Below are 22,715 nucleotides of genomic sequence, written 5' to 3'. Positions count from 1 at the left end.
TGGTTACCCCTGCCGTAGAAACCCACTCCTAAGGTGGACCATGGGGGCTGATAGCAGTCCATCCACACTTCGCTACTCACACACACCTTTGGGGAGTTAAAACCTGTGACAGGATGCACTCGATCCAACCATTTACCAAGATCATCTCCTAAGTGCTAGGGAGGAAGTGGCCATCCTGTGGTACAGAGCTTGCCTCTGAAAGGTGACCAGGCCTGCACTGCCTGAGGCCATGAGTGTGGGCCCTGTGGGGCCCCCATCAGGCAGAGATCACACACGACGGAGTGTCTGGAGCACTTGTTAATCCGTTATGATTTATTAGCTGTACAGCAGTAGGTCCTCCTCCCCAGCTTTCAACCCCATTACATATTTTATTACAGGTCTCATGTTGGTGTCCTAAAATAATGAAAAATATCACACAGTACAGCTAAGTACAAAATGCATCAACCTAGAGTTTGATAGCTAACTGATGGCTCTTTTAAAAGCAATACACAGAAGAAAAAAGTGTTTGAAATCAGCAAGACTGAGGCTCTCTAAAAAACACATTTTAAACATGTGACAGTTCATGTGCAAGAATCACTTTTTAGTTGGTTTTGTTTCACATTATTATTATTACTTTTTTTTTTTTTTTTTTTTTTTTTTTTTTTGCAGATCCGAAGTTTAAATTACTGACCTAGTGAAATTTTCTGGCCCAGCTTTTAAGGGCTGCTGTGACCCACTCATAATCATCCTTCTGCTTGAACAGAGGAGTTCTAAAACACAAAATTCAGCTACAAACAGAGCAAAGAAAATGTGGATGGGAAATCATAACTGAAAGTTAATTGTACAAGGTTCAAATGCTGGCTCCATGGGCTGGAAATCCGATCTTCCACGTGGGTGTCCATCACTAGCGGCAGTAGTCTGGGTGCCGTTCTGCTACATGATTGTGATCCAATTCCTCGTCAACATTTACACACTACAGAGTCTGTGGTGACTTAATTTGCAAGTAATTAAAATGCTGGGTTTTCTTACACTGCACTTCTTTTCAACCTCTTAATTAATGGAAAAGATTAAAATGTAAAAAAAGTTATTTACAAGCTTGACCATACCAGAAACTCTGCCAAGAAAGAGGCAAAGCCTTCAGGACAGAAACCGATCGCAGCATGCCGTACTACTGGTGTGCAGCTGGCTCCGAGCAAAGGGAGTCAGGGAGAAGCAGAAGCAAAAACCAGTTTAAAAGTGTAAGTCCTTCCCAAGTCTGCATTTACAATTAAAAACTCTCCTGGGAAGAAGACCTAGAACTCTGGGAAACCTGGTGGCCATTCTGGAGTGGTTTACCATAGCCAAGAGAGAGGGTTCAATGTCTCTGTTTCCGTCTAAGAAAACCAGTCAGGCATCAACACTGTCCTCAGCACTTCACAGTAAACCCTCAGGGACTCAGAACATTCCATGATTTGCTAACATCAAACAGCAAGTTCTAGTTAAATCACATTTTTCTAACATCATCCTTGAAGTTTTAGTTCTCAGTATGTTTGGTAAAATGGTGTAAAATGATGCTTTTCCCAAAGCCAAAAGAAGAAAGAGGGAGAAAAATTAAGATGCAGGCCGTTTAAACACAGCCCAGAGCAGTCCTGGCGATGAGCAACGCCCTGCCATCACCGGTCCATCATGCTGAGGATCATCTCAGGCGTGAGGTCTCCGTTGGGGGCGTCTGCAGCGGCTGGCTGGGCCTCCTCCTCCTCCCCTTCCACGGGCTCGGCGTCTGGCTCTTTTTTTACTTCAACTATAATGTTCTCAATTGCACCTGTATTCTGGTCTTCCACCTGGATGATGGCTGTTGCTGGCAAGAAAGAGCATGAACAAAACAAATGCTCCATTAAAGCCCCTGAGGATTGCAAGGGTCCTTTCAGACTTGACACTACATGGATGTCAGCAATGCAGGAAAGCCTCAATAAGAACACAGAGAAAGCCAATTAAAAAAAAAAAGGCTCAATGACCTAAAATGTGGCCATTCAAAAATCCCCAATACTCTAGAAACCATCAGTGAACAAAAGGCAGACATTCATCTTTATATGCCTCCCAAATTACATATTATAAGCTTTAGATTTCCTTTATATCATAAAGTTGAGCTTTACACCAATGCAAGATAGACAAAAGATGCAGACAGCACATGACGAAGAATACCTCACACTGTGTGATGCAGGACTGTGTTAGAGGCGACCCGCCTCTAGCGAGAACATGCCATTCCTGATTCTGAAGGTCTCCCACACCCAGGGCCCTCCACCAGTTTTTTCACTCAAGTATGTGAAGGCAAAGAGGTTCCCAGGACCTATAGTTAACCAACCTCACACTCTCCTGTGACAGACATCTATACATGGGGTTCAGGAAGTACGTTAAAAACAACTTCTTAAATCTTGCATTATTTAAGGAAAAAAACCCCACCAGCTTTCAGGTATCCAGACAATGAGTAGAATAGAGACCTGAGTCCCCCAGAGCCTGCTGTCATGGGGGCAGTGTCCAATACAGGACTGCTGCCCACTGCCACTTGTGATGTGGGGTACAGGCTAAATACCTCTTCTGTGTCCGCTCTTAAATCAGAAGGCGAGCACTTGAATCCAAAGGCCTGGAATTCTTAGGAGGAACAATCTCAGCACAGAAATTGCTTTATCCCTCCATCCTTTAAAATTTAGCTCTTTTATATTCATTGCCACATCAATTTTGCCAGCTGACTCTAACTGTGATGGTCTTGTAACCCCTACCACATTAGCAGTACCTATCTTGTACAGCACGAGTACCCTTCTACTCTGGACTTCTCAGGGAAGCAGAAGAGGCCTCTAGCATCTTCCTCAGGTGTTACCCAATAAAAACTAAACAACTGCTTCCTGAGAGTTTGTTCAGGGTGTGACCTTAACTTGTTCTCGTGGCTTAGTTCCTATCTTTCCCCAAAACAAGGACCCATCTGGCTCCTCCACATGCTGGGAGAGGATGCCAGCCAACTGAACTGAGACAAGTAACTTACGCTGGGTCTGTTTGGGCTGGTTGGTTCTGCCAGGGGGGCGTCCTCTCCGCTTCTTGGCAGGTGGTGGGGCTGGGGTCACAGGCTGAGGCTCTGGCTCGGGTTCAATTTCCACAGCAGGCTCCTCCTCATCCTCATTGTCATCCAGATCTGGCTCAGCATTTTCTTCTCATGAAATCAGGAATAACAGGTGGTGGGGCAAGAAGAAGTATGGTGGAAGAAAAATATGACACACACATATCACATATTCTGTTATGTCTAGTTACGTATTTATTTTAATAGAAATCCATGTAAAATGCTTTTGCTAGAATTTCTGCTATCAACATTGACAGAGTAAACTGGTATTGTGGTAGAATTAATAAGCAAATCAGCTTGAAGACTACTATTCATACTTTATATGTACTGTATATTACTTTTTTCTTTTAGCTGTAGACATCAGAATATTGAGTTTCAAATTCTTAACAGGCAACTCCATCATATGCTAGATAGACAAAAAAAACAGTGTTTAAGCTGAAAACATACGTTCCCTCTATTATACGAGGACAAAGCAGGACACCTAGCCTGAGACAGACCCTTGAAGATGTGCTCCTGCTTATCTCTGAGAGGAAGGTGTGTGTGTGTGTCAGAGAGCAAGACATAACTTCCTACTGCACTGTGACGTCCTATTACTAGGATAAGCAGCGAAGAGTTCTTTTAGGACTATTATTGATTTTTTTTTTTTTTAAGCCAAGTTTTTGGACTTAATTCCCAGCTATGTCAGATTCAATGGGTCATTCTCAACTCTCTAATTTTCTCTCTGATGCCATGATCACATAAAAGGAGACAGGACTATTGTAGAAAGAATACTGACAAGGAGCCGATGATATGGCTTTAAATCCCATATATCTTACTAGGTGTATGTAAGGTGTCTCTTACTAGGGACAATTACCACAGTGAATCCCAGTTTCCTTGTATGATCTCTACACTTACTGCTGATTTGAGGATCAAAAGGACTGAACTAACAATACATATAATCATGCTCTATAACTTACACTCTCTAGCACAGACATAGCTCTTATTTACACCACAGATCAGTTTTTAAATTCTCCACTATTCCATTCAGGCTTCATTACTTCATTTAATAAGAGGTGTATCCTCATTTTATAGAAAAAGTGAAAAGCCAAGTGATTTGTAAGGCACGGCTGAACTGCAGCAGGCAGAATTCACCTCTGGCCTCTGTCTGGGGCTGTCCTTGCTGCCCCTCCCCGCTCACCACAGCACACAAAGCGCCTTCCCCGCCTTCCTCTCAGAAGCACAGGTTATACAGTCTTCCCCTGGGTCCAGACATTTAAATTTAGAAATCAAAGACTAAATGCTTTATCTTCAGGACAAAATGCCTTATTTGTCAAATCCTAAGTGAAAATGTGGGGAATACATTGGTATGTGGCAGTGTGTCAAGAACAAGATGCTTCCCTGTTGAACTTATTCAAGCCCCCTATTGCCTAAGTTGGCATAATGCCTAGAAAACCAAACAAATTCAGTCAGAATTGGGGGAGAAAGCCACACAAAGAAGGTTAATAGGGTCAAAGGCTTATTGGCTTGGAGATTTTGGCAAAAAGCCTCGAAAATAGCAGTAGACTCTGCTGGTTAATCTCTGCAGGCAGAACTTCTGGGAGAGAACAAATATGACTGTGTGGCCTTGGTCAGCAAAGGGATGGAAGGCCCTGACTTTCTACGGGGGGGGGGGTGATACAAAGACACTGGGTACACGGCCCAGACCCAAACTGTGCTCTACAAGCCAGCAGTGCAGAAGCCAAAGGAGGAATGGCAGAAATCTACTGGGAACCATCAGTAAAATCTTTAGCTGAAAGATGCTCTGGTGAAACATAATTAGGGAGTGAGGCTGATGGTGCACATCACCAAGAAGACTAAGGGCCAACGTCTGTGGCAGAAGGAGGCTCTGTAACTAGAAGCACTTACAGACATCCTTGAGCTCAAGGTTACCCATGGATCTCTGGTGGCATTTGGAGCCTGTGACTTCCCCTGGCTTCTCCCAACAGTCCATTCATTCATTTCTTAGCCAAACAAAGGGGTCCCACAAAGATTCTCAGTAAAGAGTGGTGTGGGGTTTTTGTTTTTTCATGTTTATTTATTTGTAATTTTTTTTTAATGTTTATTTTATTTTTGAGAGAGAGAGAGAGAGAGAGAGAGGGAGAGAGAGAGAGAGAGACTGTGGGGGAAGAGGGGAGGGGCAGAGAGAGAGAGACAGAATCTGAAGCAGGTTCCAGGCTCAGAGCTGTCAGCACAGAGCCCGATGCGGGGCTGGAACTCGGAAACGGTGAGATCGTGACCTAAGCCGAAGTCCGATGCCTAACCAACTGAGCCATCCAGGCGCCCCGATGTTTATTTATTTATTTTAGAGAGAGAGAGTGTGTGAGCAGAGGAGGGGAAGTGAGAGAGGGAGAGAGAGAATCCCCACATTGTCAGCGTAGAGCCCGATGTGGAGCTCAAACTCACAAACTGTTATAGCATGACCTGAGCCGAAATCAAGAGTTGGACACTCAACTGACTGAGCCATCCAGGTGCCCCAAGGGTGGTATGCTTTTACAAAGATTAAAGCAAACCGATATTTTAAAGGAGGCATGTTTACTTAAAACCCAGTGATGAAGATAATGCTTAAAATAGATTTCTGGAAAAGACAGCAAAAAATAAATTACTCTTATGCTTACTGGATGAATAATCTCTCAGAAAAGTTCTAAATAGAAAAGTAAAGCCTTTATTAAAATATACAAAATACACAAAAACTAAAAAGGACCTTGTTACAGATCTAAATATAAAAATCAGTACTTTCATAAGCAAGTTTTAGATAAAATCAATAAAGTCACTGAAGTTCTCAAACATGTTCAACCTTCAAAAATTTCAATCCCTCCCCATTATTACTGAAGCTTCTCCCCCCCAAGTTTGTTTATTTTGAGAGCGCACGCATGTGCGTGCACACTGAGTGGGGAAGGGGCAGAGAGAGAATCCCAAGCAAGCAGGCTCTGCACTGTTAGTGTGGAGCCCGATGTGGGGTATGAACCCACAAACTGTGAGATCACAACCTGAGCCAAAACAAAAAGTCAGATGATTAACTGAGCCACCCAGCTGCCCCCGCTCCCCATTACTTCTAACAAGCATGCAAAAGACAAAATGAAGAGCCTTAGAAACACATAAGGCGCCATCTATAATCTTTCCAGTCCGATGGTGCTTCTGGGGTAGTGTATTCCCCAAAACAAAACCCCTTTACATACATCTTTTACCATAAAAAACTTAAATCTTTAGTCACAAATGTGCTTTCTCAACTACTTGGCCAGTAGTCCAAGTATCCACATTGAAAAAGCCTACCACCATGAAAAAGTGTGTACAATCAAATGTGACTCCTATGTTACCGACACTCTTGTTCTCCCTCCCTCTTCATGACTCTAGCACCTCAAAACCATACCAGAGCACCTGGATTTCATGACTAGAAAGGCAAAAACACCCCAGAAAGCATCAACGGTAGGAAAATAGGCAAAGTGTTACATTTTAAAATTCAGAGATTAAGGTAGGAAGAGAAAGGCTGACCTTCATGGATCTGATCAACACATCTCAAGGCTAGGCTGACACAGGCAGTCAAACCAGAAGTTGGTCAAGATGCTTAAGCAACCTTCTTCACGTCCATTAGATTCATTGCTCAAATCTAGACCAGCTTCCTAAATGTAAAAGTTATGAACATAGAAAAGAAACTCTGCTGGCCTTAGAATATTACTAATCTGAGTAAACTGAGTCAAGATATTAATTTTGCTTTGGCTTTAACTGAACATGTAACATATAAGACATTATCAAGCAATGGAATACCAGGAGAAAAAAAAAATGGCCCCAGAAACATACTAACTGCTGCTGTAAAAATATACATCAGGGCGGCGCCTAGGTGGCTCAGTTGGTTAAGCGTCCGCTCTCGGTTTCAACTCAGGTCATGATCTCAAGTTTCATGGGATCAAGCCCCGCATCAGGCTCTGCGCTGACAGTGTGGAGTCTGTTTGGGATTTTCTCTCTCCTCTCTCTGCCCCTCCCCAGCTCTCTTTCCCTCAAAAACAAACAAACAAACAAACAAACAAAAAAACCAAAAACAAACAAAACAAAACAAAAAAACCCACAAAAAAACCCCCCACAAAAAACCATACACACATTAGGAAGACTAGAGGTTACAGAAAGTAAGAGTGATTGGCCTATCTCTATATCCCAGCACATCCTACATAAATGTACTGGCAGCTGGGCACCAAAATCTCTGTGTGTAACTAAATCAAGAAACAAGGTACTCACCACTGTCAGAGGAGTCTTCTTTTTTAGAACGCATCTTTCTTTTTCTTCCACGTTTACTCTTCTTTGTTTCCCCTCCATTTTCCCCTTCTACGCCATCTGGACCAGCACAATTATCAGCATGTCTTGCCATGGTATTCTAACAAAAGAAATAAAACCTTCATTCATATTACTAACAAAGTTGATATCAGAATTAGACGTTCTCTTATTTTAACTTAATAAATAAAAATTTGGGGTAACCATATTAAGTCCAAATGTTCTAGTATGTGTTAATAAGCACATTCTGAACATATTCTCCTCATTCAGGGGAAATGGCCTCCTTCTGGAAGGGGGAGGCAGGGGGGAAGGGAGCGAGAGGGAGACAAAGAAAAGTCCATCAGAAGAGGAGGCTGCATCCTCTGAACAGGGGCTCAGCAGCCTGCAGACAAGAGGAACATGGGAGATCAGACCAGCTCCCTGTCCTGTGCAGAATGGCTCTAAGGGAAGATCCAGGACAGATCTATTCACAGATACTGAGTTCCCCTTCAGCAGAAGGGTTCACACATGCACAGAGAACCTCGAGGTGGGGATGAGTGACCCTTTCCAAATGATAAGGCATCTCTGTGCTTATAACCTCAGTGGAAAATCAAGAACATGGTATTAAGAACCACAACAAGGGAAATAAAGTTCTGACTCTTACCCGGCGTGTAAATGTTTTCCCACACTTAGAACAGACAAAGGCTGCAGGGACAAAGTTGGGGTCATGATAACGTTTGAAGTGCATGTCAAGGAGTTGCTTCTGGCGGAAGGTCTTGTCGCAGTGGCTGCAGGCATAAGGCTTCTCCCCGGTGTGGGTGCGCTTGTGCATGATCATGTGCCTCTCCTGAAAGAAGGTGGGGGGGAGGGGGGGGAGGCCTCAGAGCCTGTCACAGGGCTGCTACACTAGCCACAACCTACATGCATGTGGTTGACAGGCCTTTCTCTCTGAAGGATCTAGGCTCAAAACTACCTGTCCAGGGGATAAAGTTGTCTCTACTGGGGTATAAACTGCTTCCATCAATTCTAGTATAGATATGCTCCCCCCTCCTGGGCTGCTTGTCTTGATCTCCCCCAACCAATAGGCCCCAGGAACAGATTCTTCTCTTTTCTCAAGTCCTGGACTTAATTCCCTCAGTTCTGAGAAAGCAGCCAGTATTTGGCCTGAGGGGGAGGTAAGCTGTGACCGAATAAAACATCAGGTGGGGACTGAGATGATAAAATTGATGAGTGAAACCTATGGTGACATTCCTCATACATCAGTCTGAAAATACCATCCTTAAAAACAGCCACCATACAAGGAATATAAAAACCCTCTGATAAAACCTGACACTGACAGGGAATCAACTGCTTTCTAACTATGAAGGTCTCTACCTGTCTGCAAGCGTAATCACACTGATCACACTTAAAGCGCTTCTCGTTCTTGTGTGACTTCTGATGCTGGATGAGGGCATAGCGCTCATGAAACACAGCATCGCAGTATCGACATTTCTTGCCTTGCTCAATATAGGAATGCTGCTTTCGCAAGTGGACACCTGAAAACAAAACACAAAGCCCAGTCTAACTTGTGAAACCACAAACAACATTTTTTCTCCTTCTTTAAAATAATTACTCTGGCTGCTGTACTGAAAATGAATTAAAAGGAGAAGAGAGACAGGTGAGAGAAGATGGTGGCCTGGAAGGAGCAGGGAGAACTGATGAGAGACTCAGGAAGTGAAATCAACAGGATTTAGTGACCAAATACAGAGCAAGGAAGAAGGTAGGTGTCAGAGACGATCTCCAGGTTCCTGGCTTCGAAAATCAAGTAGGTGGTATAACCATTTGCTGAGACAAGGAACAGTGGAAAAGGGCTGAAGCCCTTTGTTTATTTTGGGGAAAGGGGGTTGGGGGGACTTTCAGACCTTCAGTTCTAGATATGTCAAATTTGAGATGCCAATGATATCCAAGTAAGGATAGGTATGGCAAGGGCTAGATAAGCCTAGCTCAAAGGAAAGATTTAGAGTATGAACTGGAGTTGTTAGGATTTGAGTTAGACCATGGGAGCTGATGAAATCACTAAGGCAAAAAGAATGAAAAAGAAGAGTTAGAGTCTTGCTTTAAGAAATCTATTAGGTTAAAAAAAAAAAAAAAAATCTAATAGGTAAGGGGTGCCTGGGTGGCTCAGTTGGTTGAGCATCTGACTTTGGCTCAGGTCATGATCTCATGGTTCGTGGGTTCAAGCCCCACGTTGGGCTCTCTGCTGTCAGCGCAGAGCCTCATTTGGATCTTCTGTCTCCCTCTCTCTGCCCCTCCTCTGCTGGTTCCCTCTCTCAAAATAAATAAATAAACTTAAAAAAAAAAAAAATCTAACAGGTAATGCTAGTGGGAGGAAAAGAGGTTAGAACAAGGGAAGGCTGAGAAGGAATAGAGAAGACAGATAACAAGCTATAGTGCCACTGAAGCCAAGGAAGAAAGTGTTTTAAGGAGGATGGCACAGTCCACTATGAAGAACACTCTTAAGAGATCAAGAGACATGGGAAGTAGAATGCTCCCTGCATTCAGCAATGCTGTGTTCTTACTGATCTTAGGAAGAGTCACTTTACACAATAGGGTATAAGTTAGATGGGACGGAAATTAAGAGCTGAGGAAGGGAATACTGTGAGGGACGGAATTCTTTATGAGGGCTGGCAGAGAAAGAGACAAGAGTCAAACCTAAACACCCAAGTAACATAAAAAAATAAAATAAATGAACCACATAAAAAAATAAAATAAATGAACCAAAGATGACTCCTAGAGATCTACTGTACAGCGTAATTCCCATAGTTAAATTTTTTTAAAGACTGTATTTTTAAGTAATCTCTACACCTAACGTGGGGCTCGAACTTAACAACCCTGAGATCAAGTTGCATACTCTACTGACTGAGCCAGCCAGGTGCCCTGAATTCCCAGTATATAATACTGCTATTACATATTAAACATTTTCTAAGAAGGAAAAAAAATTTTCTAAGAAGGTAGATCTTAAGTGTTCTTATCACAAAAATTAAAAAAAAAGGAAGTTTCCGTGTACAAAAATTCCCAAATTTGGTTAAAATAAATTTTTTTTTAATGTTTATTTTTGAGAGAGAGAGAGAGAGAGAGAGAGAGAGAGAGACAGAGCGTGAGTGGGGGAGGGTCAGAGAGAGAGAGAAACACAGAATCTGAAACAGGCTCCAGGCTCTGTGAGCTGTCAGCACAGAGCCTGATGTGGGGCTTGAACCCACAAACCAGTGAGATCATGACCTGAGCCAAAGTCGGTCACTTAACCGACTGAGCGACCCAGTCATCCCCAAATTATGTTTTTTTTTTAATTATTTTTTTAATGTTTATTTCTGAGACAGAGAGAGACAAAGCATGAGTGGGGGAGGGGCAGAGAGAGAGGGACAGAATCAGAAGCAGGCTCCAGGCTCTGAGCTATCAGCACAGAGCCCGACTCGGGGCTCGAACTCACAAACTGTGAGACCATGACCTGAGCCAAAGTCGGTCGCTCAACCAACTGAACCACTCAGGCGCCCCACCCCCAAATTATGTTCTAACAGGAAAAACTAGAGACTATAAAAAAAAAAGTCAAACCTAGCAGGGGAAAACCTGTTCTTTTCCTTATTCAATGTTTATTTATTTATTTTGAGTGAGAGAGGATGTGAGCAGGGGAGGGGGCAAAGGAGAGAGAGAGAGAGAGAGAGAGAGAGAGAGAATCCCGAGCAGGCTTCAAAACGTGGGGCTCAATCCCATGACCACTGAGATCATGACTTGAGTCAAAATCAAGAGTCAGTAACTTAACCAACTGAACCACCCAGGCACCCTAAGACTTCTTCTTTTCTTTTAATCTTCAAAAAAAATTTTTTTTAATTTACTTATTTTGAGAGAGGGAGAGAGCGAGAATCCCAAGCAGGCTCCAGTCAGTGCAGAGCCCAACACAGGGCTTGAACTCATGAACAGTGAGATCATGACCTGAGTCGAAACCAAGAGTTGGATACCCAACCGAATGAGCCACCCAGGCGCCCCCAATACTTTCTCTTTTTTTTTAAGACAGGAGAAATGTAAGCCTGTTTAGAGTTGAGGGGAAAGACAGGAAAGAAAGTGTGAAGATGAGGGTAAGGAGGTGGTACAGGATGGTATAAAAGCTGCAAAGAAGACAAGACAGTAGGATCAAGACTAAGGCAAAAGGACAGGCCACCAACAAGAGGAGTGATGCCAACTCTCTTGCAGCAAATGAGGAACAAGAAGATGAATGCACTTTGGCTTACAGATTTGATAACAGGAATTTGGGAAGTTTCAATCCTTACTTTTTCAGGGCTTGAACCCATGAACTGTGAGATCCTGACCTGAGCCAAAATCAAGAGTCGGATGCTTAACTGACTGAGCCACCTAGGTGCCCTACAAAATGATAAATTTTAATTATGGCATATTAGTGTGAAATCAGGCCTGCTTTGAAGAGGGAACACAAACTTCTTTGGGACTGGTTTTGGGAAATAACTATTATTTGACAGCTCCTAGGCAATTATGTAGGGTCTAAGGGGTATCATGCAAATATAAAACATCCAAGATATTTATTTATATCATAAAAGTGAATAATTTTAAAAAATTGAATAATCTAGGGGTGCCTGGGTAGCTTAGCTCAGTCAGTGGAACGTCTGACTTTGGCTCAGATCATGATCTCACAGTTCCTGGGTTTGAGCCCCACGTTGGGCTCTGTGCTGACAGCTCAGAGCCTGAAGCCTACTTCAGATTCTGTGTCTCCCTCTCTCTCTGCCCCTCCCCAACTCATGCTGTCTCTCTCTCTCAAAAATAAACATGAAAATGTTTTTTGAATAATCCAGACAGTGGCCTAGTAGCTCACACACACTGCCATGAGATATTATTAGATTTTGGTTTCTGTACCGTAAGAATAGAAAAACTCACTCATTTATCAGAGGACAGCGCCTCTTAAATCTTTCCAACAAAGTCCTCTTAACAGCAGAGTAGGACGAACACATGACACATGGGTCTTATGTGGAGTCCAAAGTCCTCTGCTTCAAACCTGTGGTTTCATCTTAAAAATGAATGTTAGATGTTAAAAAAATTAAAAATCTTACACCTTGAAAAAATGTGCGCTAGTCTGCATTTTGCTTAATATGGTCATGTTAATACAAAAATGATTTAAGACACCAGCTAAATTATAGAACTTTACATAAAATCTTTGAGTAAAACCAATGTTGCAGAAAGATAGGGCATGTTTATGCTATGGCTCAGTATGCTCCTGATATGACCCAAGTACTTCTATGTTCCTCAGTGGAACTAGAGGCTCTTAAGAGCACTCAAGAGCAGCTTGCCATTGTAAGCTGTGTAGTGTAGCAGCTCTGGTCAAGATACCTGTTGGAGCATCAAATTTATCACCTATAATACTAAAATACATATGCCTTGGTAACTTCATATGGTTGTTGTGAAGATCAAATGAGTTAAAAAGTAAAACAAAGCTGGGGCACCTGGGTGGCTCAGTCAGTTAAGCGTCCGACTTCGGCTCAGGTCGTGATCTCACAGTTCCTGGGTTAGAGCCCTGTGTTAGGCTCTATGCTAACAGTTGAGAGCCTGGTAGCCTGCCTTGGACTCTGTGTCTCCCTCTGTCTCTGCCCCTCCCCCACTCACAATTGGTCTCTCTCTCTCAAAAAGAAAAGTTAAAGTAAAAGATATTTTGTAAAGTATAGCATTTTACCTAAATATAAAAACATTTAGAAGAATAATATTCAAGGAGCAATACATCTACCATCAGTGCAGAGCTCGATGCGGGGCTCGAACTCCCAAACCATGAGATCACAACCTGAGCCGAAGTCAGATGCTTAACTAACTGAGCCATGCAGGAGCCCCAGCAATGGCTTTTATTAAGTGGCAGGCCATTCATATACACAAAGCTTATATGAATCAGAAAAGGAAGTTATTTATGATCTTCGTATTTTCACACATCCTCAAAAATACTTTTCATTTACTTACCCAAATCACTTTTTCGGGCTATGACAGTGTCACAGTGGGGACAGTGAAATTTGGCCACATTTTCTGTGTGCTTCTGTAAAATGTGCATCTTCATGGTACCACTTTGGGTAAACCGAGCATGACAAATATAACATTCATAAGGTTTTTCCCCTTAAAAGGAAATACAGAATAAACAAATTAGACGAAATGAATATTACCATTTAATTGGAGGGTAATTCAGGAGGCAGTAAAGCTAAGCTACAGAGAATCTCTGGGTACTACCCAGAGGGCTGAGGCCCACTGCACGGCTTGAGCCTGTCTTGAGAGATGGAAAAGTCCTAAACTGCTGCCGCCACCCCTGCTCTGCCAGCCCTACCAGAGTCATTCACAGGAGAAAGAGAGCAGTTCCTATGACAAGGCTTGCCTTTGGGGGGCAGGAGATGGATGACAGAAGGACCTACAAGTTCTTTTCTTTTTCTTTCTTTACTTTCTAAATTATCTCTACACCCGATGTGGGGCTTGAACTCACAACCCCCAAGATCAAGAATCATGTGCTCTATCACCTGAGCCAGCCAGGCGCCCCTACAAGATTTTCTTTTTTAGAAAAAGATAGTACGGGGAAAACTGAATGAGCTAATTAGGGATTCGACCCAGACGACTTCTCATAGTGAAACTTTCCATTCTCCAATGTATATTCAGAGCAATGAATTCAGAAGATATTCCAGAAAAGCATCTGTTAATTCCATTACTTTCATGCTAGCTTCCATTCAGGTAAACAATAGGGGCGTGAGGTGGTTCACAGGGTCCCATGGAATCCACTGAAAAGCAGCTCATTAACACAACAAGGGAAGATGTCCTACCTGAATGAGTTCTCATGTGCCTCTTCAGCTTGTATGTGTCCCTGCTGGCATAACTGCACAAGCTGCATTGGAATGGACGCTCTCCAGTATGAGAGCGAATGTGACGTTTTAATTTGCTGACCTGAAACACGAGAGCAATCAAACTTCTTACTTCTGTTAACATTGATTGTAATGTGAGTGCTGTGGGTTAGGCACAAAAGCTTAGCTTTTGGGCACTGAAGTTCACAATACAGAAAAAGTCTAAAATATAATATTTCTTCCTCATTACTTGTAACCTTTGTCTCTCAAATCCTTATCATAGTCCAAAGGAAGAGGGTAAACAAATGGATGGGGCACAGATGAGTCAAGATTGGTTATTATGTAACTATTTAAGCTGGGGGATAGATTCATGGGGGGTGTATTATCCTATTTTACCTATTTCTATATATGTTTCCACTTTTGAAATTTTCCTTAATAGTTTAAATAACCTATGCTTATTTACAGATAATTTCCTTCCAGATACAGAGGTATCAGATTTTTTTTGTTCAGTTTATCCCTAAATGATTTTATTGCTATTAGAATGTAAACCTGTTTCCTACTATCGATCATATAAAGTTACTGACTTCTGTGTATTTGTCTTATATCTGGCCATCCAAATGGACTCTGTTTTAAGTTTATCAGCTAATACTCTTGGATGTTCTATGTAAGCAAATATGTCTGCAACAAATACCATTTTTTGTTTTTCCATTTATAATTCATTTCTTATTTAGCTAGGATTTCCAATACAATTTTGATACAGTAATGCTAAGAAGAGATGTCTTGTTCCAAATTTTAATGGGAATACTCCCAATGTTTCAGAGTTAACTAGGATGGATTGACTATAGGTTTCTGGTATACACTCCTTATAGTAAAGCCATTTTCTTCTACTCTTAACTTGCTAGGACTTTAAATGGTAATAAATAATGAATTTTAGTTTTTCAGTCATCTATAGAAATGATCATATGGTTTTCTTTAACCTCTCAATATAGCACAAACCAGTAATTTCTTCATGTTCAACTATCCTGGCATTTTAGATATAGTCTATCTCATAATCACTTATTTTTATAATATATTACTAAATTTGGTTAATAATTTTACTTAGTAATTTAATTTTTCTGTGAGAAAAAGATACCCTTTTGTTTTTGGTAGCATTCTCAGTTTTGGTAACAGTATAACCTCAAATAGTAAAGGAGATAAAATTTTCTATTTTTAAATACTCTAGGTACAGTTATTTATTTCTTTGATGTTTGGTAGAATGTATCTGTAATAACATGTGGAACTAGTGCTTTTTTTAAAAAATGGGTAAATCTTTCACACTTATGACAGTTTTTTTGTTTTTGGTGCCGGGGAAAGGGAGTGGAAGTGTTAATAATCTGGTAAGATTTTCTATCTCATCTTAAGTCAGTTTGGTTAGTTTTTATCCTTATACTAGAATCATGGTCTTAAGACAGGAACCAACAAGGAGCTGAACACTTACTTCTACACTGGCGTAATCGCACATGGAACACTTAAATGGCTTCTCATGGGTGTGTTTATAACGACGATGCCGCACCAATTCTCCACTAGTCACAAAGGCCATGTCACAGTCTGGGCACTTGTGAGGACGAGTACCTAAGGAAAGTAATTTATAAAAGGAAGACAAGATCAAGGGCACAATTAATCACAGTTCAACATGTGACACAAAACTGCACGATGTTGAACTCTGGTCATCTCAACAATCTTGTACCAGCCTGAGAGTAGCTCCAAAAGCTATGGGAGGGCCTGGTCGACTTTCTAACAGTAACCCCAGAATACTGGAAACATGTGCCAAACATTTAGTTCCTCTTAATTACCCATGTGAGTGATGCTTTTGAATACAAAATCTTTTTTATCCCTAGTTTATAAATTCTGATCACTATGGATCAAAAGTCAATAAAAACGCAAGTCTGCTTCAACTCTTGGTGTAAAAAAAAAAAAAATATATAGAACATCTTTTAAACTTCAATGTTGTGGGGAGCCAGGGTGGCTCGGTCAGTTGAGCGTCTGACTTTGGCTCAGGTCATGATCTCACGGTTAGTGAGTTTGAGCCCCGCGTCATGCTCTGTGCTGACCGCTTGGATTCTGTGTCTCCATCTCTCTCTGTCCCTCCCCCTCTTGTGCTCGGTCCCTCAAAAATAAACATTAGAAAATTAAATAAATAAACTTCAGGGGCGCCTGGGTGGCGCAGTCGGTTAAGCGTCCGACTTCAGCCAGGTCACAATCTCGCGGTCCGTGAGTTCGAGCCCTGCGTCGGGCTCTGGGCTGATGGCTCAGAGCCTGGAGCCTGTTTCCGATTCTGTGTCTCCCTCTCTCTCTCTGCCCCTCCCCCGTTCATGCTCTGTCTCCCTCTGTCCCAAAAATAAATAAACGTTGAAAATAAATAAATAAATAAATAAATAAATAAATACATAAATAAATAAATAAACTTCAATGTTCTGTCAAGCACAGGCCATAGAATTAATAGTTACTTGACCCAAGCAAGATTCCTTTGCACATCAAATCTTACTATATTGTGACTATACACAGGGCCAAAGGGCCGTGCATATTGATACTTTTTTCTTTTTTTTTTTTTTAAATTTTTTTTTTTTTCAACGTTTATTTATTTTTGGGACAGAGAGAGACAGAGCATGAACGGGGGAGGGGCAGAGAGAGAGGGAGACACAGAATCGGAAACAGGCTCCAGGCTCTGAGCCATCAGCCCAGAGCCTGATGCGGGGCTCGAACTCACGGACCGCGAGATCGTGACCTGGCTGAAGTCGGACGCTTAACCGACTGCGCCACCCAGGCGCCCCGATACTTTTTTCTTAAAAAACAAAAAACCTCACATATGTAATAGCTTGTTTTCTATATAAATTTGTTTTGATAAATCTAGAAATTTATCAAAGGCTTTAAAAAATAGTACTGCCTTTTATGTGATTTAAATAGATCATTTATTTATTTTTTAGAAGGCTCTATGCCCAACATGGGGCTTGAACTCACAACCCAAGACCAAGAGTAACATGCTCTACTGACTGAGCCAGCCTGACACCCCTGAACAGATCACTTTCCAACATCCAATGTCTAATACTATGTGATCTGAATGTCAATTCGTAGAATATTTAAACATTTTTACAAACTAATAAATACATTTTTTTTCCTTTTACTGAAGGAAACTTACATTTCTTAATTTTTTAATGTTTATTTTTTTACGTTTATTTATTTATTTATTTATTTATTTATTTATTTATTTATTTATTTATTTATTTATTTTGGGACAGAGAGAGACAGAGCATGAACAGGGGAGGGGCAGAGAGAGAGGGAGACACAGAATCAGAAACAGGCTCCAGGCTCTGAGCCATCAGCCCAGAGCCCGACGCGGGGCTTGAACTCACGGACCGCGAGATCGTGACCTGGCCGAAGTCGGACGCTCAACCCACTGCGCCACCCAGGCGCCCCTAATGTTTATTTTTGAGAGAGAGAGAGAAGGCATGTGTGCACATGAGCCAGGAGGGTGGGGTGGGGGTGGGGGAAGAATCCCAAGCAGGCTCCACGCTGTCAGCACAGAGCCTGACGTGGGACTTGACCTCATGAACTGTGAGATCATGATCTGAGCTGAAGTCAAGTTAGATGCTTAACTGACTGAGCCACCGAGGTGCCCCTTACTTTTTTTTTTTTTTTTTAAGACTCTTACTATTTTTAATATGTTCTCACATAGTAGACCCATAACATTACTGACTGATTACTTTAATGGATCTTTTCTAGTCACTTTATATTCTTAAATATAGCATTGGAAATATGCCCAGGTAATAATGACAATAAAGAGATAAGCTGACAGCAGAAAACAGTGCTGTTTTCATAAACCACTACTCAAAAACTAGGAACCATTTGTAATTATGCACTGCAGGTAAGGGGTGACAACAAGGTAACCCCAAACACCAAAACCAAAGGAAGACTTCCCCTGAGAGTGGTATTAAGAAGAATTACAATGCAAAGAATAGGACTACCCAACTGCAGAAATGATTCTGAGATTGAGAGAACCCACAAGAGGAATTGTGATTAAAGTATGACAGTAATGAAAAATTCCAAGAAATTCCAATGAATGTTCACGTGCTCAGTTTGCTTCTTTAGTACCACTAAGGATACAGGAGTAAAGGATAGAGTTCTCTCTATGAAAAATATAGTCTGGCAGCACAGATAGGTAAGTAAAACAACAATTAATGAGAGAAGGAAAGCAGGATCCATTTCTCTTAGGACAAAGTGAATTGAAAACCAAGAATTTCTAATGTTTACCTAGTACTATCTAGGGGACAGAAAGAGGCCTGCTACTGGTAGACACAGCATGGCAATTAGGGAAGAAGTAGACACTGCTGTGCAACAGAGATTTTCATTGAGTTGCACCACCTGGCTGCTTATGTCCCTATGCTCAGGGTCCATGCTCACCAAGTCACCTGTCAATTGCTACATCATCTCAATATAGGTAAGAGTGTCCCCTAGAAAGCAATACAACTGCATCCAGAAAATGAAAAGGTGTATTCCTCACTGTAAACTGATTTTCTGATATGCATCTGACTGCTGAGGGTTTGATTAGTATGAATTAGTGCTGCTAAATTAGCTCTGAGCACCAGACAGACCACACTCTCATTTTCAAAGCTGAGGACTAGACCATGACACACACAGTCTACATCAAGCATTCCCATTTTAGGAGGTCCTATTATGAGGCCATATACTTTTATCTAGTCATATGCACTTTCGTAGTGTCTTCAAACTACTAAATACATCATATCATCAAGTGTCTGAGTAAAAGCAGGGACAGTGAAAAGTGACCAGGTCTTATTAGCAAAACATATACTAATGCACAGCATACTGCTTACAGGGCAAACTCAACTTGATCATGCTCAACAAACAACCAGTACATCAATCAAAAACAAGAGCCATATTAGGTGGAGAATCTAGAGAGGAAATCTACTCTGCATGAAGAACCGTGTGAGAGAAGTTTCTATTAGCACTTGCAGCCAAATGCCAAAACGGAAAGAGCAAAAAGCCCAGAAAAGACCCTAAAGAGAGCTCCAGCACACTGTTCCTCCAACTTTAATGATGCCTGGAACCTAACCATAGCCAACACAAAGCTAATATTAGAATATTAAAGTATATACGGAGCACAAATGAAGAAATGTTTGGATTGCTAGAATAATGCCTTTAACTTTCCATTCTGCAATTCTGAATTACTTACCTTTGTTGGCGAAACAACCAGAAACCATGGTTTTTACCAAGGTAGGATTTTGTTGCTATTTCTAATGTTTGTCCTTATAGTGCCTGGCAATTGTTGCCTGGGAATTTTCAGGGTCACTCTTTGTCACTGATGTTAAAACCTTAGCAATGCAATGGTGAGGTTCTTCAGGAAATTCTACAGATTAACTACCATTGATCAGCTTTTCTGGATCACTATCCTTATATAATTTGGATTATTTTCCACTAAACTTTCTTTACATTTGCCTATAAATTCATCTGCTTATAATAAATCAGGATTACAAAACAGCATAAGAAATGGGGCGCCTGCGTGGCTCAGTAGGTTGAGTGTCCAACTTCGGCTCAGGTCATGATCTCATGGCTCATGAGTTCAAGCCCTGCGTCGGGCTCTCCGCTGACAGCTCAGAGCCTAGAGCCTGCTTTGGATTCTGTGTCTCCCTCCCTCTCTGCTCCTCTCCCACTCATGCTCTCTCTCTCTCTCTCAAAAATAAACATTTAAAACAAACAAACCAGCATAAGAAAGAACAAAAGTTGTTGTTCTTTAACTTCCCACTGGAACCAGTTTGGATGATACCTTAAAACCCAAGTTTTAAACTTTGCTATGCTGTAGCCCCCAACATTCATATCCAGCACCTGTGTGTGTGTTAAGGTGATTCCTCAGGAGGGTGACTGTTCTGAATGCCCTGCCACAGAGATGGCACTTGTGTGGTCTCTCATCAGTGTGACTTTTCATGTGACGATCCAAATTTGAACGCCGCGGACATGTGTAACTGCAAAGCTCACACTGGAATGTCTTCTTTACACCTATATGCAAAATAAAACACTTACTTGTTCCAGGGTTTCAAAGTGTTAAGTTTAACCCTAATGTTAAATTTCTACAAATAAATTTCATTAGCTTTTTTAAACTAAATCCAATTTAAGTCATATTAAATCAGAATTATTTCATGCCACTAATAGATTTACTTCTTTGTCTTCTTCAGGACTTAAAAAGTACTCAATTTGGAAAAACCTCTTTTAGACTGGCTAAAAGGATTGGTACCCACCTCATGATCTTAAAAAAAAAAAAAAAAAAATCCATTTACTTTAAAATAATTTGCGTACACGGCGTTATAGATGCTTTATCCCAAAATGACTTTATGAGAGTTTAATGGATAAACTAATTTTACCTTTCTTTTTAATTTTTGTTGGTTTTGGAGGCTTCATGTTACCAACCACTTTCTCTGCATTAACCTCCGATAGCAGACCCTCCTGCTGCTCTTCCTCAAAATCGTAGACAGACACATCCACATCTTTGCCCTCCTCTGTGTAACGCAGTTTGCTCTTTTTGGTTTTCTTTGTTTTTTTGGCTGGCGGCTGATAATCTGGGTCTTTTTGCCAACTAGGATCTTCTTGAGGTGGAAGTTCCCCTTGCTCTAGCGTCTCCACCTCTCCATTGGCCCCTACTTTCACCACTTGAAACCCTTCAGGCAAAGGTAAGGTGTGACATATCATGGGTTCGCTTTCTGCAAGACCCTCTTTAGACACTTCATTCTCATACGCCCCCTGAAGTTCTTCTACTGAAGTGGTAGCAACAGGTACAGTCACAGGAACAGGTACTTGGACAAGCTGAAGCTCTCCTATGTTTATGGGCTGTTCCTCCATATTTACAACCTGTAAGGTTATGATCTGGGTATCGTCCACAGCAGCCTCTGCTTCTGGAGCGACTGTACCCTCCATTACTTCAGTCTTCATCTGAAGAAGGGTAGGATCCAGCTGTTCCATCATTACCATCTGCACACTGTTATTGACATCCTGGACCACCTCACCCCCATCAGTCTGGTTCTGGGGTAGGTGGCAAGTATCTTCTTCCTGGCCACCTTCCCGGCGTCGCTGGTAAGTCTTTCTTTCCTTTCCTTTAATGAAAGTTTCAGACTCTTCCACAATGGCTTCAACCGCCTCACCTTCCATTTCCCCTTCCTTTAGTAAGGGAGAACACAGGTTGTTATTTATTTATTTCACAGATTGTCATTTAAAGTAAAATTTGTCCAAATGAAAATAAATACATTTTAAAACAAAATGACCCTTGGCAAGTGAATTAGGAAATCAACAGTTGTTAATATGACAAAAAGACAAAACAGATATTATGTGCCTCCTGATGGAAGAACAACTATATATGAAGCAGTCTTGTTAATAAACAAAACAAAAAAATCCAAAACTAATTAAGCCTCTAGATCCAACCACCAATTAACAGGAAATTGGTGACAGAGTATGTTAAATTACACTACAGTGATGAATCAGTGAAATCCAGACTGAAGGAAACTGCAGGATTAACCACCCAGTTTCTTCTGCAAATAAATCACCAACACAAAAAATGGGAAGGATAGAGGAAGAATCTACACCTCAGTGGTTCTGGACCTAGGGTGACTTTGCCCTCAGGGGACATCTGGCAAGGCCTGGTGACATTTCTGGTTGTCACTACTGGGTGGGTATGCTACTAGCATCTAGGGGTAGAGGCCAGAGGTACTACTAAATGTTCTGTTATGCACAGGTTCAGTCCTCTACAATGAAGAATTATTGGTTCACAAATGTCAATAGTGCTGAGGTTGAGAAACCCTAATAGACGTTAAGAGATTTAAGAAAACACAGCAATCCAAAAACAAACAAACAAAAAGAAAAAACAAAAACAAAAACAAAACAAAAACCCAACAGTCAATCACAACATATGGATCTTCTCTGGATCCTGATTCCTGATTCCAACCAACAAATGATTTAAAAAAATGACATGAGACAATTAGATTTAACTCTGGGTATTTTTTTTTCCAACTCTGGGTATTTGATGATACACTGGCAGAGGGCCTTGCTATTTTTAGCTAAATTCTACCTTAGAAAATATTCCATGTCATAGTGTTTTCTCACTGTTTTTTTGGAGCCAGAATCAGACCTTGGATCCACACTCCTATGGTCCTGACTGTTCACACAACACTACCTCCTGTGTCATACCATCAACTTGACATTCATTGTACCTCTCTCCTCTGTAAGACCACAAATTCCTTGAGGACAGGGACCATGTATAACAAGTAGTTTTTACTCTTTAGCACTATGCCTAGGTTGGTAAGTACTCAACTGTTAACTGAACATTAAAAAAAAAAAAAAAAAAAAGGTGGGGGTAGCCTGGGTGGCTCAGTCGGGGTAAGCGTCCGACTTCAGCTCAGGTCATGATCTTATGGTCCCTGAGTTCAAGCCCCATGTTGGGCTCTGTGCTGGCAGCTCAGAGCCTGGAGCCTGTTTCGGATTCTGTGTCTCCCTCTCTCTCTGCCCCTCCCCTGCTC

General features: G+C 41.5%; 1 protein-coding gene and 1 non-coding gene across 5 annotated transcripts in view; one reads left to right on the top strand and one right to left on the bottom strand.

The window, feature by feature from the left end:
* Positions 1–286: 286 nt before the first annotated feature.
* CTCF (CCCTC-binding factor) overlaps positions 287–22,715 on the bottom strand; it is a 49,300-nt gene continuing 26,871 nt past the window's right edge. For 2 of the 4 annotated variants that reach the window (XM_045443164.1, XM_045443165.1), the window contains 10 exons: positions 20,574–21,363; positions 20,041–20,211; positions 15,641–15,774; positions 14,146–14,266; positions 13,307–13,456; positions 8,699–8,859; positions 7,989–8,171; positions 7,313–7,448; positions 2,996–3,157; positions 287–1,810 (listed from right to left, as the gene is read on the bottom strand). In XM_045443164.1, coding sequence (XP_045299120.1) covers positions 1,632–1,810; positions 2,996–3,157; positions 7,313–7,448; positions 7,989–8,171; positions 8,699–8,859; positions 13,307–13,456; positions 14,146–14,266; positions 15,641–15,774; positions 20,041–20,211; positions 20,574–21,354 — 2,178 coding nt within the window. In that variant the 5' untranslated portion in view covers positions 21,355–21,363 and the 3' untranslated portion in view covers positions 287–1,631. Of the gene's footprint in view, positions 1,817–2,995; positions 3,158–7,312; positions 7,449–7,988; positions 8,172–8,698; positions 8,860–13,306; positions 13,457–14,145; positions 14,267–15,640; positions 15,775–20,040; positions 20,212–20,573; positions 21,364–22,715 lie in introns of all 4 variants that reach the window. The other 2 variants (XM_045443163.1, XM_045443162.1) reach the window with 1 other exon arrangement.
* Positions 9,474–9,558, top strand: TRNAQ-UUG. The gene has a single exon. It is a non-coding gene; the product is annotated as a tRNA-Gln (tRNA).

The sequence above is a fragment of the Leopardus geoffroyi genome, chromosome E2, assembly GCF_018350155.1.
Source record: "Leopardus geoffroyi isolate Oge1 chromosome E2, O.geoffroyi_Oge1_pat1.0, whole genome shotgun sequence".
Taxonomy (NCBI): domain Eukaryota; kingdom Metazoa; phylum Chordata; class Mammalia; order Carnivora; family Felidae; genus Leopardus; species Leopardus geoffroyi.
The sequence above is the reverse complement of the archived record's forward strand: the minus strand, read 5'-3'. Positions and strand labels throughout refer to the sequence as shown.